The 13,911-nt window shown below is 43.7% G+C and overlaps 1 protein-coding gene across 3 annotated transcripts in view; it reads right to left on the bottom strand.

Annotated features, from left to right (window-relative positions):
- The window catches only part of pcxb (pyruvate carboxylase b), a 501,867-nt gene that overhangs the window by 39,419 nt on the left and 448,537 nt on the right, over positions 1-13,911 (bottom strand). For all 3 annotated transcript variants that reach the window (XM_034164611.1, XM_034164610.1, XM_034164612.1), the window contains one exon: positions 11,886-11,967. In XM_034164611.1, coding sequence (XP_034020502.1) covers positions 11,886-11,967 — 82 coding nt within the window. The remainder of the gene's footprint in view (positions 1-11,885; positions 11,968-13,911) is intronic.

Raw genomic sequence — 13,911 nt, forward strand, 5'->3', positions numbered from 1 at the left:
TAATTTTGATGCTCTGGGTTCCTGCATCCACCACACCACAGAACCACCTTCGGTCCTGGATGACAACCACAAAAACAAACCACCAGTCAAAAAAAAAAAAAAAAAAAGAAAAGAAAAGAAGAAGCAGCAGCTTCATCTCAGTTTTGCCCATAAATTATGTTGTAGAGCAGATGGCTCGGTAACCTATACCCCCGTCACACTAGAGGCCGAATGAGGCCAAATTCCTTCCGAATAAAAATGTGACCCATATTCCAGAGGTGTCATGGTGCATTCGAGGACGTCGGACAGTAGTCTACTCTGAGAGCAGTCGAAACAGTCAGCCAACGTCCTGTGGCAACCCCATATGTTTTGCACATGTTCAAAACAGTCAGGGTGCAGTCAAGGTGCAAATATGTGGAACAGCAGTCAGAGATTGGTCAGACTGCAATCTGACTGCAATCTACATGTTCGTACAGCATGAAAATAGCATTTGAAGCAATCTCACTCCCAGATGTGGCAACGTTTTGGCTCGGCTTGATTCTTGCTAAGTGTCACGGGCCCCTTAGGAGGAGTAGCACTAACACGCATATGTTTACAGACATGGTGACTCCTATATATCCCCACCTCCTCCACCTTATTTTTATTTGCAGAGGGCTCAAACTGCTGCTCAGATGCACTTGCATGGTACAATTACAAAATTGACCTCCAGTTATACGCTGTAGAATGCAGATGTCAAAAACCCCAGCATCATTCTACAGACGAAGCAATCAAAACCAAGTTGGATTTAAGCTGTTCTGGCGGCCCGACACCTCACTAAGACACTTAATGTTGGTTTTTGCTTTAACGTGTCACCCGTCTCTGTGTCTGAGACGGGTGACAAGCAGCCGTCTGAATGATCCGGCTCAATAAAACAGCATCAATATACGACTCATTAGCATCACAGGCTCACTAATGTGACACAAAGACACACAGACAGGCGCGTGCACACAGCCTGAACACGCCAAGACAAACATACACACAGATATTTGCATTGAGAATGTGAGCACAAGTCTGTAGGAGCAGACGGCAACGGCTGTGCACACAAACGAAGAGATGATGACAGTTAACGGAGACACAGAGATGAAGACAAATGACAGAGGAGGCTTGTGGAAGCTGTGCCGAGAAAATTGAATACCGCCAGATGAAAAAAGGGAGAAGATGAGTGATGTGAAGAAGATGCAAAATATTTGTCTCGCTGTGTACCGTCACTGCACAAATATTTCTGCACGTCTTCGCCTGCGTTGCAAAACTTCTCGTCAGTTAAAGACATGGATGATGCATGAGAAAAGGCAGCAAACGCCGTGCCACATAAACACGAGGGCCGTTTTAATGTGAGTCATCAGTCAACTGCGCACGTGCATATGCATGTCTTTTAAAATGCAGTGTCTGTGCACATTGTGCAGACGTCTTGAATAAATAAAGCGGCAGCTTAAAGATGAATGAATTAACCGGCAGAGTGCCACTTTCCCAGTTTCTTCGCAACAAAGAAGCCGAAGACAGAAGATGAAAACGCTGCAAGGCAAAGAGTAAAGAGACAAGGAGAGAGCGAGGGAGTGAAATAGGCATGGAAAGTTCTATTAATTGCCTTGTCAGTGAGTTGGAGGGAGGGAAGAGGAGGAGAAGGAGGATGGAGCGACACTGTCAAAGGAGGGTTGATGGAAAAAAACGAGGAGCGGGGAAGGAGGGCGACATAGAGAAGGCACAGTGCGCCGCCAAGCACTGATTATGACTTTGTAACAGACGAGGGAGAGAGGGGAGGTGTCGACAGACTGAGGTCAGGAAGGTGCGCCAGAATCCGAGGCAGCGCACCACTTGATTACAAAAGTAGTGAGACGGGCAGAAGGAAATAGAAGGAACATAAGTGCAAGGTGACGGCAGGAAGGGAATTCTAGGAGAGAGGAGTTGGTCTGCACAAGTATGCATAATGCATGCAACCACGCTGGCATCACTATAGAGTCTCAGTGTGCGTGTCTGTGCACACGCATGTGTGTGGAAGACTTCTGTGTCGTTCTCTCAGTGTGGAGCAAAACACATTTAAATTCTACAAATAATCTGACAGACTCAAAACCTTCTTGCTCTTCAGTAACAACCTCACCTGTCTCTTTTATTTCCTCCTGAGAACTATGTGCGCACAAATTGATACACTATCACTTGACGTGACTGCATCCTAAAGCTGCAATGATCCCTCTGCTGCTGTTGGTGCACACGTGGCTCAGAACAATGTGAACCAAATGTCCACAGAGAAGGCAAAGCCGATGCATAAGAACTTGCCTCATGGTGGCAACACAATATGTTCATAGATGTGGCACTTCAGGTGTTACTGAACACATGTACTTCTTGTAGCACACATTTATTCACGTATGATAAAGAAACAAGCCATTACACTCAGCTACAGTTCCACTATGTGCACAAAAATGGGGTGTATGCAGTCAGAACCTGTGCAGTGTTGTTGTTGTAGGAACACAGTAGAAGCAGATAAAGATGTGGCATTGTATCGAGGAATGTAAAGGACATGGTTGAATAAAGGACATGTTAAAAAAAAAATGCAACAAGGATATTGTCAATTAGTAAACTGTAATAACATATTAACAATGTAGTAATGACTGCATTTATGTATTCATGTAATTAAACCTAGTAGGGATTGTGATATGTGATGGTCACTGTCCATGGTGCTGAAACAGCAAAAAAACATCTTCCCTATCTCCTTGCACAAACAGATGTTCACACTGAAGCATTCATAGGCATGTACAGTCACACCCAGAGCATATTTAAGTGTGTGTTTAACATTGACAGGCATATCTGGCAGGAGAGGTGTGTCTCTGAGTTCAATTTGTTGTTGAACCAACATGCGCACGCTACAAAACATGCACTGCAGTCGAGGTATTTATAAGGACAAGATGGACACACAGAGAATGTAATACATGCAGAGTGCAATGTGATTGTTCATAATAACATATTATACATGGTCCATGTGTGATCAAGCGTGTGATAAGAAATTAGGGGCAACATGGTAAGACACTGTGAGAATATTGCAGGGACATGATCAAGACAAAGGATGAACTTAAAAAAGGCACATTATTCCATGTTGACCACGTCGCCACTGCATTGATCATAATGTTCAGGGAGCAGTGCAGTCTTCATGGTGTTTGTTGGAGTGTGACGAGCCCTTCGACACACCATTTCGAAATAACAGCGCACAGGCTTGCACAGTTATCTGCTTTTCCACAGTAATGCATTCACACCTGGCTAACGCTTAACTGGACATTCTACAAAGTATAATGGTCACCCTGTCACACTTAGCATAAATGCCGCACAAATAAAGATTCAACCCACATTCAGGCAAATTCAAAGTGCAGACATCTGTGGGGTCAGAGCACATGTACCCAACACTCATGTTGGAAAACATATGAAACAGTGGCCGAACTGCAGTCTGACTGCAATCGTAATATTTGTACGGTATGAAAATGCAATTTGAAGCATTCGGAGAGCGTTCCAGGGGCAGTTCAAAATGTTCAGCCACGTCGAATCCCGACCAAATATCACAATCATGCCTCCCATCACACTCAAGGCTGAATGCCACCTGAATGGATACTCAACCTTCATTTGGCCAGAGTCAAGGCGCACTCAAAAATCCTCATACAGCGTTCTGAGTGCATTCCATACAGTCAAGCACATTCACGCAGCCGGCACAAATGTACAACACATGCACACCAATGTCGAGATGCATTCAAAATTAGGAAAGGACGAACGGCAGTCGAAATGCAGTCATACAGCAGTCTGACTGCATTTCGACTGCCGTTCGTCGTAATATTCAAACACCATGGAAATGCAATAGCACTTGCTCTGCCACGTCCCTTCCTTAGCTTGCCTTCCACCCAGACCTCAGGTGGCACGTACAGCACTGGAGGTGCTTTCTGCATATTCCTGCTGCATTTTACCAGCGTTGTGAGGTTTTGTGCTGTGTTCCTTTTTTTCCTTTTTCTTTTATTTTCTTTTTTGCTTTTATCACTTCATGTTGCGTGTTCTGGCCGCATTTAACCTGCACTCTGGTTAGTCGTACTACGTTTGGGAGCTGTTGCACTCCAAATGTGTGCAAATCATTCGAGGCAGCTTCGACACACATTCTGGATATTCGTATGGCATTCGTACACGGCTGTCCAAATGTCTGTCTCTCCCGAACGCAACTTGAATTTTGTCTTCCCCCCCCCATTCAGGCTGATTCAGCTTTCATACACTCAACAAAAATATAAACGCAACACATTTGGTTTTGCTCCCATTTTGTATGAGATGAACTCAAAGATCTAAAACTTTTTCCACATACACAATATCACCATTTCCCTCAAATATTGTTCAAAAACCAGTCTAAATCTGTGATAGTGAGCACTTCTCCTTTGCTGAGATAATCCATCCCACCTCACAGGTGTGCCATATCAAGATGCTGATTAGACACCATGATTAGTGCACAGGTGTGCCCTAACCAAAGAATTTCTGAACAAACTGTCAGAAACCGTCTCAGGGAAGCTCATCTGCATGCCCGTTGTCCTCATCGGGGTCTCGACCTGACTCCAGTTTGTCGTTGTAACCGACTTGAGTGGGCAAATGCTCACATTCGCTGGCGTTTGGCACGTTGGAGAGGTGTTCTCTTCACGGATGAATCCCGGTTCACGCTGTTCAGGGCAGATGGCAGACAGCGTGTGTGACGTCGTGTGGGTGAGCGGTTTTCTGATGTCAATGTTGTGGATCGAGTGGCCCATGGTGGCGGTGGGGTTATGGTATGGGCAGGCGTCTGTTATGGACGAAGAACACAGGTGCATTTTATTGATGGCATTTTGAATGCACAGAGATACCGTGACGAGATCCTGAGGCCCATTGTTGTGCCATACATCCAAGAACATCACCTCATGTTGCAGCAGGATAATGCATGGCCCCATGTTGCAAGGATCTCTACACAATTCTTGGAAGCTGAAAATGTCCCAGTTCTTGCATGACCGGCATACTCACCGGACATGTCACCCATTGAGCATGTTTGGGATGTTCTGGACCGGCGTATATGACAGCGTGTACCAGTTCCTGCCAATATCCAGCAACTTCGCACAGCCATTGAAGAGGAGTGGACCAACATTCCACAGGCCACAATTGACAACCTGATCAACTATATGCGAAGGAGATGTGTTGCACTGCATGAGGCAAATGGTGGTCACACCAGATACTGACTGGTATCCCCCCCCCCAATAAAACAAAACTGTACCTTTCAGAGTGGCCTTTTATTGTGGACAGTCTAAGGCACACCTGTGCACTAATCATGGTGTCTAATCAGCATCTTGATATGGCACACCTGTGAGGTGGGATGGATTATCTCAGCAAAGGAGAAGTGTTCACTATCACAGATTTAGACTGGTTTGTGAACAATATTTAAGGGAAATGGTGATATTGTGTATGTGGAAAAAGTTTTAGATCTTTGAGTTCATCTCATACAAAATGGGAGCAAAACCAAAAGTGTTGCATTTATATTTTTGTAGAGTGTATATAATGGGACACAAAACTATTTTCTGTTGGTGCAAACCAGATGCAGTATCCTGAACAATGGACAGTGAGATTTCTATTTTTCCAATGCAGCTATACAGTTCTGTATATGTTCATGAAATGTCATTCATGGGTGTGAAAAAAGTTGGGTTTAGTAGCACACACAGCATAATATGTCTGCTTATGGAAAGAAGCTGAAGAGGACACATTGGCATGGTCCACATTAAAACGTGCAGTGGTTCCCAGCACTGTGGTCGAGAATGCCAACTATGAGCTGCAGAAGTATCAACGGTATACTCAAGATTTTTGTGCCTTTTAGTCTTTGACAAATGTTTCAGGAAGAAAAACCCTGTTGATTCTCGGGTGAATTTATTATTCACAGTTTGCTAACAGTAATTGATGAGTAGATGGCATTCTGTTGGGTGGGAAACAACATGGACAAGAATCACACAGGCGAGAGAATATTTCCTTTGAAGTATTTAGCAGGTATGTAGGAACAGAGAGTCAATAACATTATAGTGCAGAACAGCAGACAAAAGATTATTAATCGGATTATTATGCAAACAAATTAACTGGCTCATGAAAATGAGCCATCAGACCTGGTTAGTGCTGAGTCAGTTTCCCCCAATCCAGAATGTTTTATATTCATTCATTTCTCCACTGTGCTGCATCTTACACTCTGCAGCTGATGCCCGAGGAGCCAGACGGCATTCAGAACACTGGTTCTAGGTTTAGCTTATTAGCTGTTGGGGGTTACAAATATCACTCGTTTGAGCATCTGATTCTCCGCTCTGCTCAAGATATTACACATTGCCAAGGTCAGAAGAATAAAAATCAGTCGTATTACGTTGTCACTGTATATAGGCCCCCCGGCCCATATTCTGAATTCTTAGATGAATTTGGTGCGTTCATCTCTAACTTGTCAACTAGCGTAGATAACATTCTGATCATTGGTGACTTTAACATTCATATAAATAAGCTTTCTGATCCCCTCTGCAAATCATTTATGGAAATTGTGGATGCATTAGGATTTCGGCAATGCATTCGGGATTCGACGCACATTAGTGGAAATACCCTGGATCTGGTTCTCGCACATGGTATTGCTGTCACGAATATTGACATCGTGCCTCTTACATCAGTGGCGTCTGATCACTCACTTATTAAGTTTACAGTTTCGCCGCCGTGTTTAGTGGAACAACAACCTTATATATCATTACAGCGGTGCATCAACTCCTCAACTAAGACCGAACTCGAAGCTAAACTGCCTCATGTCTTAGCTTCACATTTGACAAATACCCAGTCAGTAGACAGACTTGTGGATAGTTTAAACTTAGTGCTCAAAACTACACTCGACATAATTGCACCACCTGTGTTAAAACCGCGCTCCCCCAAATCAGTCACCTTGGTTCAATGATTATCTGCGTGACCTCAAGCATAAAGCAAGAGGTCTAGAACGGAAATGGCGTCGTTCAAAATTAGAAGTATTTCACCTTGCGTGGCGTGATGCTATCTTACACTATAAGCATGCATTACTGGCTACAAAGCGGACTTACTACTCTGATTTGATCAACAAAAACAAGCATAACTCAAAGTTCTTGTTCGACACGGTGGCAACACTTATGCATGGACAACCACCTGCAGTTCGCTCTCCTTTTACAGCACAAGATTTCCTGGATTACTTTGGGAAGAAAATAGATAACATTAGGTTGAACATATCCCAGCATGCCTTAACCCAGCCACTACACACTGCTATTGAGGTTGGCACCACTACTGAGGTATTACCTAGATTTACAGAATTTGACAGTATCTCACTAGGCATGCTGACAAAACTCGCAATGTCAACAAAAAGCACAACCTGTTTATTTGATACTATACCAACAAAACTGTTTAAGGACCTGTGGCCCACTCTTGGGCCGACTGTGCTGGAATTGATTAATCTTTCTTCAACTTCTGGATCTGTTCCTAAATGTTTCAAATCTGCAGTGATTAAATCATTACTTAAGAAACCTAATCTTGACCCTAGTGTATTGACAAACTATCGGCCGATATCAAATCTATCATTTTTCTCTAAAATTCTGGAAAAAGTGGTGTCACAGCAGCTCACAGACTATCTTACTGAGAATAATCTCTTTGAGACACTGCAGTCTGCTTTTAGAAACTATCATTCCACAGAGACGGATCTCACTAAAGTGGTTAATGATCTTCTGCTTACAATGGATTCGGACACCACTACGGTTCTGTTGCTGTTAGATCTCAGTGCTGTAGTACAGATCATATTCTACTTGATAGGCCAGAAAATCATTTTGGGATTACTGGGAGTGGCCTTGCATGGCTGACGTCATACTTGACCAGTCGTTCTCACTGTGTTTTGTACAGTAACACAACCTCTAACCACAGTGACATGAAATTTGGGGTTGCACAGGGGTCTGTCTTAGGCCCCCTGCTTTTCTCCCTTTATATAGCAACCCCTTGGGCACATATTGCGGCGTTTTGGGATTACCTTTCACTGCTATGCAGATGATAATCAGTTATACATGCCAACAACTGCTGGTAATCTCGTTCACATAAAATCCTTAGAAGATTGCCTTGCAGCAGTGACAAGCTGGATGTCTAGAAACTTCCTACTTTTAAACTCTGATAAGACTGAAATGATGGTTCTTGGTCCAGTGAGACATCGGCATCAATTTGACCAGTTAATGCTCAGCCTCGGCTCGTGTGTCATACATCACACTGACAAAGTGAGGAACCTTGGGGTAATTTTTGATCCTTCATTGTCCTTTGGCCTCCACATTAGAAATATTACTAGGACTGCTTTCTTCCACCTGTGAAATAAGGCGAAGATTCATCCCATCCTGTCTATGGCTGATGCTGAGACCCTGATCCATGCATTTATCTCTTCTAGATTGGAATACTGCAATGTTCTATTTTCTGGTTTACCGCAGTCTAGCATTAGGGCTCTCCAATTGGTTCAAAATGCAGCAGCCAGACTTTTGACACAAAGCAGAAAATTCAACCACATTACACCCATTTTGGCATCCCTTCACTAGCTTCCTGTCCCAGTGAGATCAGATTTTAAGGTTCTGCTACTAACCTACAAAATTATTCATGTACTGGCACCTCCCTACCTAGCTGACCTAATTAAACCTTACGTACCGGCCCGGGCTTTACGTTCTCATGGTGCAGGACTACTTTGTGTCCCTAAGGTGAATAAGACGTTTGCGGGTCACAGAGCTTTCTTATCATGCCCCTGTTCTGTGGAATGATCTCCCTGCATCAATAAAACAGTCAGATTCTGTGGAGAGTTTCAAGTCCAGACTTAAGACGCACTTATTTTCCCTTTCATATGGCTAGCATACTGGTACAGTTTTGTTTTAAGCTTTTTACTCTTTTAATTCATTTATTAGTAATTGGAGTGGGCTGCGGCCTCAACTTTACCTAAATTCTGGGTCTTTTAGTGAAGTTTAGGGCTAGTGGCCGGCGATCACCTTAGTATTTCTCTGTTTTTCCTTGTTGTTTAATGCTGTTCAAATTATACAGTATTTTTTGTCTTTCTGATGCCTGATTCTGTTTTTTCTCTGTTTAAGGTGCAGCTCCATCCAGAGATGGGAGCTGTATTCGTGTTGGCGATCCTCCTGTCCTGTGCGCCAATAGCATTTCTTGTATATTCGTCCGTGAATTGTTCTGTAATTTATGTTTGTAGCATGGCCCAGGCAGAGGGTCACCCCTTTGGGTCTACTCTGCTTGAGGTTTCTTCCTCAGAGGGAGTTTTTCCTTACCACTGTTGCTCTGGGGGTTGGTAAGGTTAGACCTTACCTGTGTGAAGCGCTTAGAGGCAACTCTGTTGTGATTTGGTGCTATATAAATGAAAATAAATTGAAATTGGTTACCAAAAATAGGAGGAATGGCTGATTTTAAAAAAAATCAAAAAGAAAAAAACAAAACAAAATCAGCTGTTATGTATATGGGTTGCATCCAGTTCACTGATGAAGGTCTTATTTTCATGTTAGACAGCTTGTAAATTCAAAAATCAAGGACAATACATTCATGTCTCTGGATCCTGAGCCTTGGAGATCCAAAGACACCTTGGAAGAACCTTTGGAGTTATGAAGTGTCTGGACACAGGTGTTTGGGGATGCCAATAACTGTACAGGAAAACAAAGGTTCAAGTACTGATGCTTCCTGTCAGGGCGTATTGTTGTGTGACTTGGATTCTAACGTACAACCACTGTCCAATACAGTTACTTAGGAAGACTAAGGTCAAGATGACACTTGCATTGCATGGGAACGTTTGCTACAAGGTATTAGCGGCAGGTGATGGTCTAGTGGTTAAGCAGTGGGTTTGAGACCAGAGGATGCTCAGTTCAAATCCCCCCTCTGGTCAGAAAAATAACTAAGGGCCCTTAAACAAGGTCCTTAATCCCCAATTGCTCTCGATATGTAGTGAGCGCCTTGCACAGCAGCATCCTGACATTGGTGTGAGAGTGTGTGGGTGAATGGGTGAATGTGAGACCTTACTGTCAAGCACTTTGAGCTTCCGATATCAATTCAATCATTTTTTTTTTTTTTTATATAGCGCCAAATCACAACAAACAGTTGCCCCAAGGCGCCTTATATTGTAAGGCAAGGCCATACAATAATTATGTAAAACCCCAACGGTCAAAACGACCCCCTGTGAGCAAGCACTTGGCGACAGTGGGAAGGAAAAACTCCCTTTTAACAGGAAGAAACCTCCAGCAGAACCAGGCTCAGGGAGGGGCAGTCTTCTGCTGGGACTGGTTGGGGCTGAGGGAGAGAACCAGGAAAAAGACATGCTGTGGAGGGGAGCAGAGATCGATCACTAATGATTAAATGCAGAGTGGTGCATACAGAGCAAAAAGAGAAAGAAACAGTGCGTCATGGGAAACCCCCAGCGGTCTACGTCTATAGCAGCATAACTAAGGGATGGTTCAGGGTCACCTGATCCAGCCCTAACTATAAGCTTTAGCAAAAAGGAAAGTTTTAAGCCTAATCTTAAAAGAAGAGAGGGTGTCTGTCTCCCTGATCTGAATTGGGAGCTGGTTCCACAGGAGAGGAGCCTGAAAGCTGAAGGCTCTACCTCCCATTCTACTCTTACAAACCCTAGGAACTACAAGTAAGCCTGCAGTCTGAGAGCGAAGGGCTCTATTGGGGTGATATATCAATGGAAAAAGTCCATTTCCCATTTTAGCATTATCCAGTACATTAGGTGCCTACGTGTTGACGACCTCCAGTGGCTGGAGAAAGCCAACAGGGTGCCTAACCTTTGACCTGGCCGCGGAAGACAGATGTCTACTTTAGAGAGATGGAGATGGTCCAATTGTCTGCCTGCATGGCTGCAATCCAGGGCCCAAGGTGGTTCAGTCATACTGTGAATGCAATGATGAGCAACACCAGTGCATGCTCCCAGACTTCACTTGTTCTTTTTGGGTGTACGTTAGTGCACAACAGCATATGAAGAATGCTGGTGTTTTTCTCTTAGCTCATAGTGGATAGACTCATAGCTTTCAGATGTGGGTGTTGGGTAACATAAAAGCTTAAATGCACTGTTTCAGTCACTTTTACAGACTGCGTTCTCCAGTGTCTCATAATTCTGACAACTTGCCTTCTTTAAAATAATCATATGATAAATTATCTCAGAAAACACTCATTCCACATGCCTGTAAATATCTTGTGGAACAATTTTCTGTACTTTTTTCTCCAAGTATGAAGATGCCTCAGTGTTGAGGGCTCTGGAGAACAAAGAAGGTCAACAGAATGGCCCCCCCGCTCACCTGCCTACAGCAGATTGGCGGTTACCTTTGAAAGGTGAGGATGGACCAGTTGCCTGCCTGGATGGTTGTCATCCAGGACAATACCATTACGTGTTGGATCCAGCGATGTGCGGCAGACCGGACTCGGACATCTGGCAACATTTACTCATGCATCACTTCCCACTCCTAATGATCACTCACATTTCTCGCTTAATGAGCAACAAACCATCAGTAATTATTGAACAGTTGTTGGGCTGACATCTCTCACATTTTCCATCTTCCTCTCATAATCAGCTGTGCATGTTGTCAGCGAGCAGAATGCGTCTGTCTTTCTGACTTAGGGCCATAATCAGTGATGTGGGCTGACATTTATTGATTTGTTGATTGATCGTCACATGTAAAGTGGCTCTCAGAAAGACACTCAGATCACTTCTGAATATGAATGCTAATCCTACACGTGTCTCATTACGAATGCTGAGAAATACACAAGAAGTCCACTGTGACATCATGTGATGGTTCAGAAACACACTTTTCTTGACGCAACTGTTCAACTCAACAGAAATGTTGATCACTCACCGGTGTCTAATTTGGTCCCTTTGGTGCAGGCCACGATGGCTCCCATGCTGGGCTGAGAAGTCATCCCGGACATAGAATCCACCTAAAATATTGAATTCATATCAAACTGAGTGACTAAAAAAAAAAAACAATCATTTGTTGGCTTTGATCATCTTCATACATACCTTGCAGTATTTGAAGATGCAAACATCAAAATTACTAACTTTTTAATATGCCCACCTCAACATTTATTTTTAAAACAATGTGATACAACAGTTCACATGTCTATGTGTACACCTGACTGTTGGGAAGGTGTCGTAGCACGGACCCACAACAGGGGGCGCAAATGAACGGACAATGAATAAGCCAAAAAGTAACAATTTAATGTTGTGATAACACACAACTAAATACACAAAATTTGTAAAGTCAATTAACACCAGGTGACGTGTGGGCAGGCTCGAAGATAGAAGACCCCCGACGAGAGAGAAGCCGCGTCCCACACAGCTTCCACCACCAACGGTCTGAAGAACACCGGAGCCGCCAAGTCCCGAGTCCCCAGGTGGCCTCTGTCTTCGGCTGTCGACCCTGGTACTGCTGGCAGAAAGCAAAGACAAGATGAATGAGTGTGAGTCCGCACACTCAGTAATCCACAGTCTGCACACAGTTAGGAGGGAGCACCTCCACCTCCAATCACACACTTGTGCAGCTCCTGTTTAATCCACTTATCTGGTTTGGGGTGTGAGGCGAAGCCGTCGCTGTCACACCAAACGCCAATCCCACAGATAAGGACGAACACCACAGGATAACGGCTGCAAAAGAAGTTCAGGTTATCACTCAACGATATGAGTCAGCAGAGAAATTACCTCTTCGGTAGTCGATTTCTCGGCGGGGAGGCAGGAGTTGCAGTCCGGCTTATATAGTGGTGTAGATGAGTGACAGCTGGTGCGATGAGTGACAGCTGTCACTTCTTCTGGGTCTGGCGCCCTCTCGTGCTTGGAGCCCGCACTCCAAGCAGGGCGCCCTCTGGTGGTGGTGGGCCAGCAGTACCTCCTCTTCAGCGGCCCACACAACACCTGACTGTCCAAAATGTTACTATTTGGCCACTCAGTAAAAAGGACATTTTCTTCCATATCTATTTGTTAGCTCACTGGCACAGTTAGTAAAATATTAAACAATTTTCACTTTAAAAAAACTACATTGTTAACCATCAGGACCATCCTGGTACACACATTTTTAGACTGATTTGTTTAAACATTTACATGATTTATTTTTCCCTAAAACTCTGTCACAATGTTAGTCAAAGCCTACAATACATACAATCTCAATTCCTTAAAATCCTTCAAATCTGGTTGACATTGATCCAAAAGGTCAATGGATAAAGTAAATGTTTTGCCTGTGCAATATCTCATAAACGCGTCTGCCACCTGCTGGATGGTCAGTGGAGACTGGATTAGTTAACGCTGTGCTCGTCAGTCAGTGAGATAAGCACAGCTCCTGCACAGAAATTAACTAAATCAGAACACTAAATTGTTACTATCTGATTGTTTACCTATTATGTTTATAATACTTAAATAACCCAGATGGAAAGCTTGTATATGAATGCAGCTGAAGCAGACACTTCTTTCTCTCTCTCACTCTTTCAACACATGTCCAAATGATTCAGCATTGGAGCTTAATGCAAGGCCACAGCTAGGGGGGGTATTTACCCTGTCAACCGTTCAACCTTGGTGCATTTAACTCGTTACCACCTACTTTGATATGTACATTTCTTTGCACTTTCCACAGAGTATCCCGTGTTTTGTTTCCCACGTGTACTTCAGCGTACTTCATGTTGTGCAGACAGAACTTTATTAATCCCTTGGGAAGATTCCCTCAGGAAAATTGAGGTTCCAGCAGCACTGTGTAGCAGCACACAGGATAAGAAGCACACAGAGTATCAAAAGGGAAAGAAAGGGGCATAAATACTTTATTTTGCTTGAAGAGACAGACAACGTTTAATCAGTTAAAACCAGCTATAGTGTTTCGGGAGAATGTTGCCAGGTCCACA

Source organism: Thalassophryne amazonica, chromosome 23, assembly GCF_902500255.1.
Source record: "Thalassophryne amazonica chromosome 23, fThaAma1.1, whole genome shotgun sequence".
Taxonomy (NCBI): domain Eukaryota; kingdom Metazoa; phylum Chordata; class Actinopteri; order Batrachoidiformes; family Batrachoididae; genus Thalassophryne; species Thalassophryne amazonica.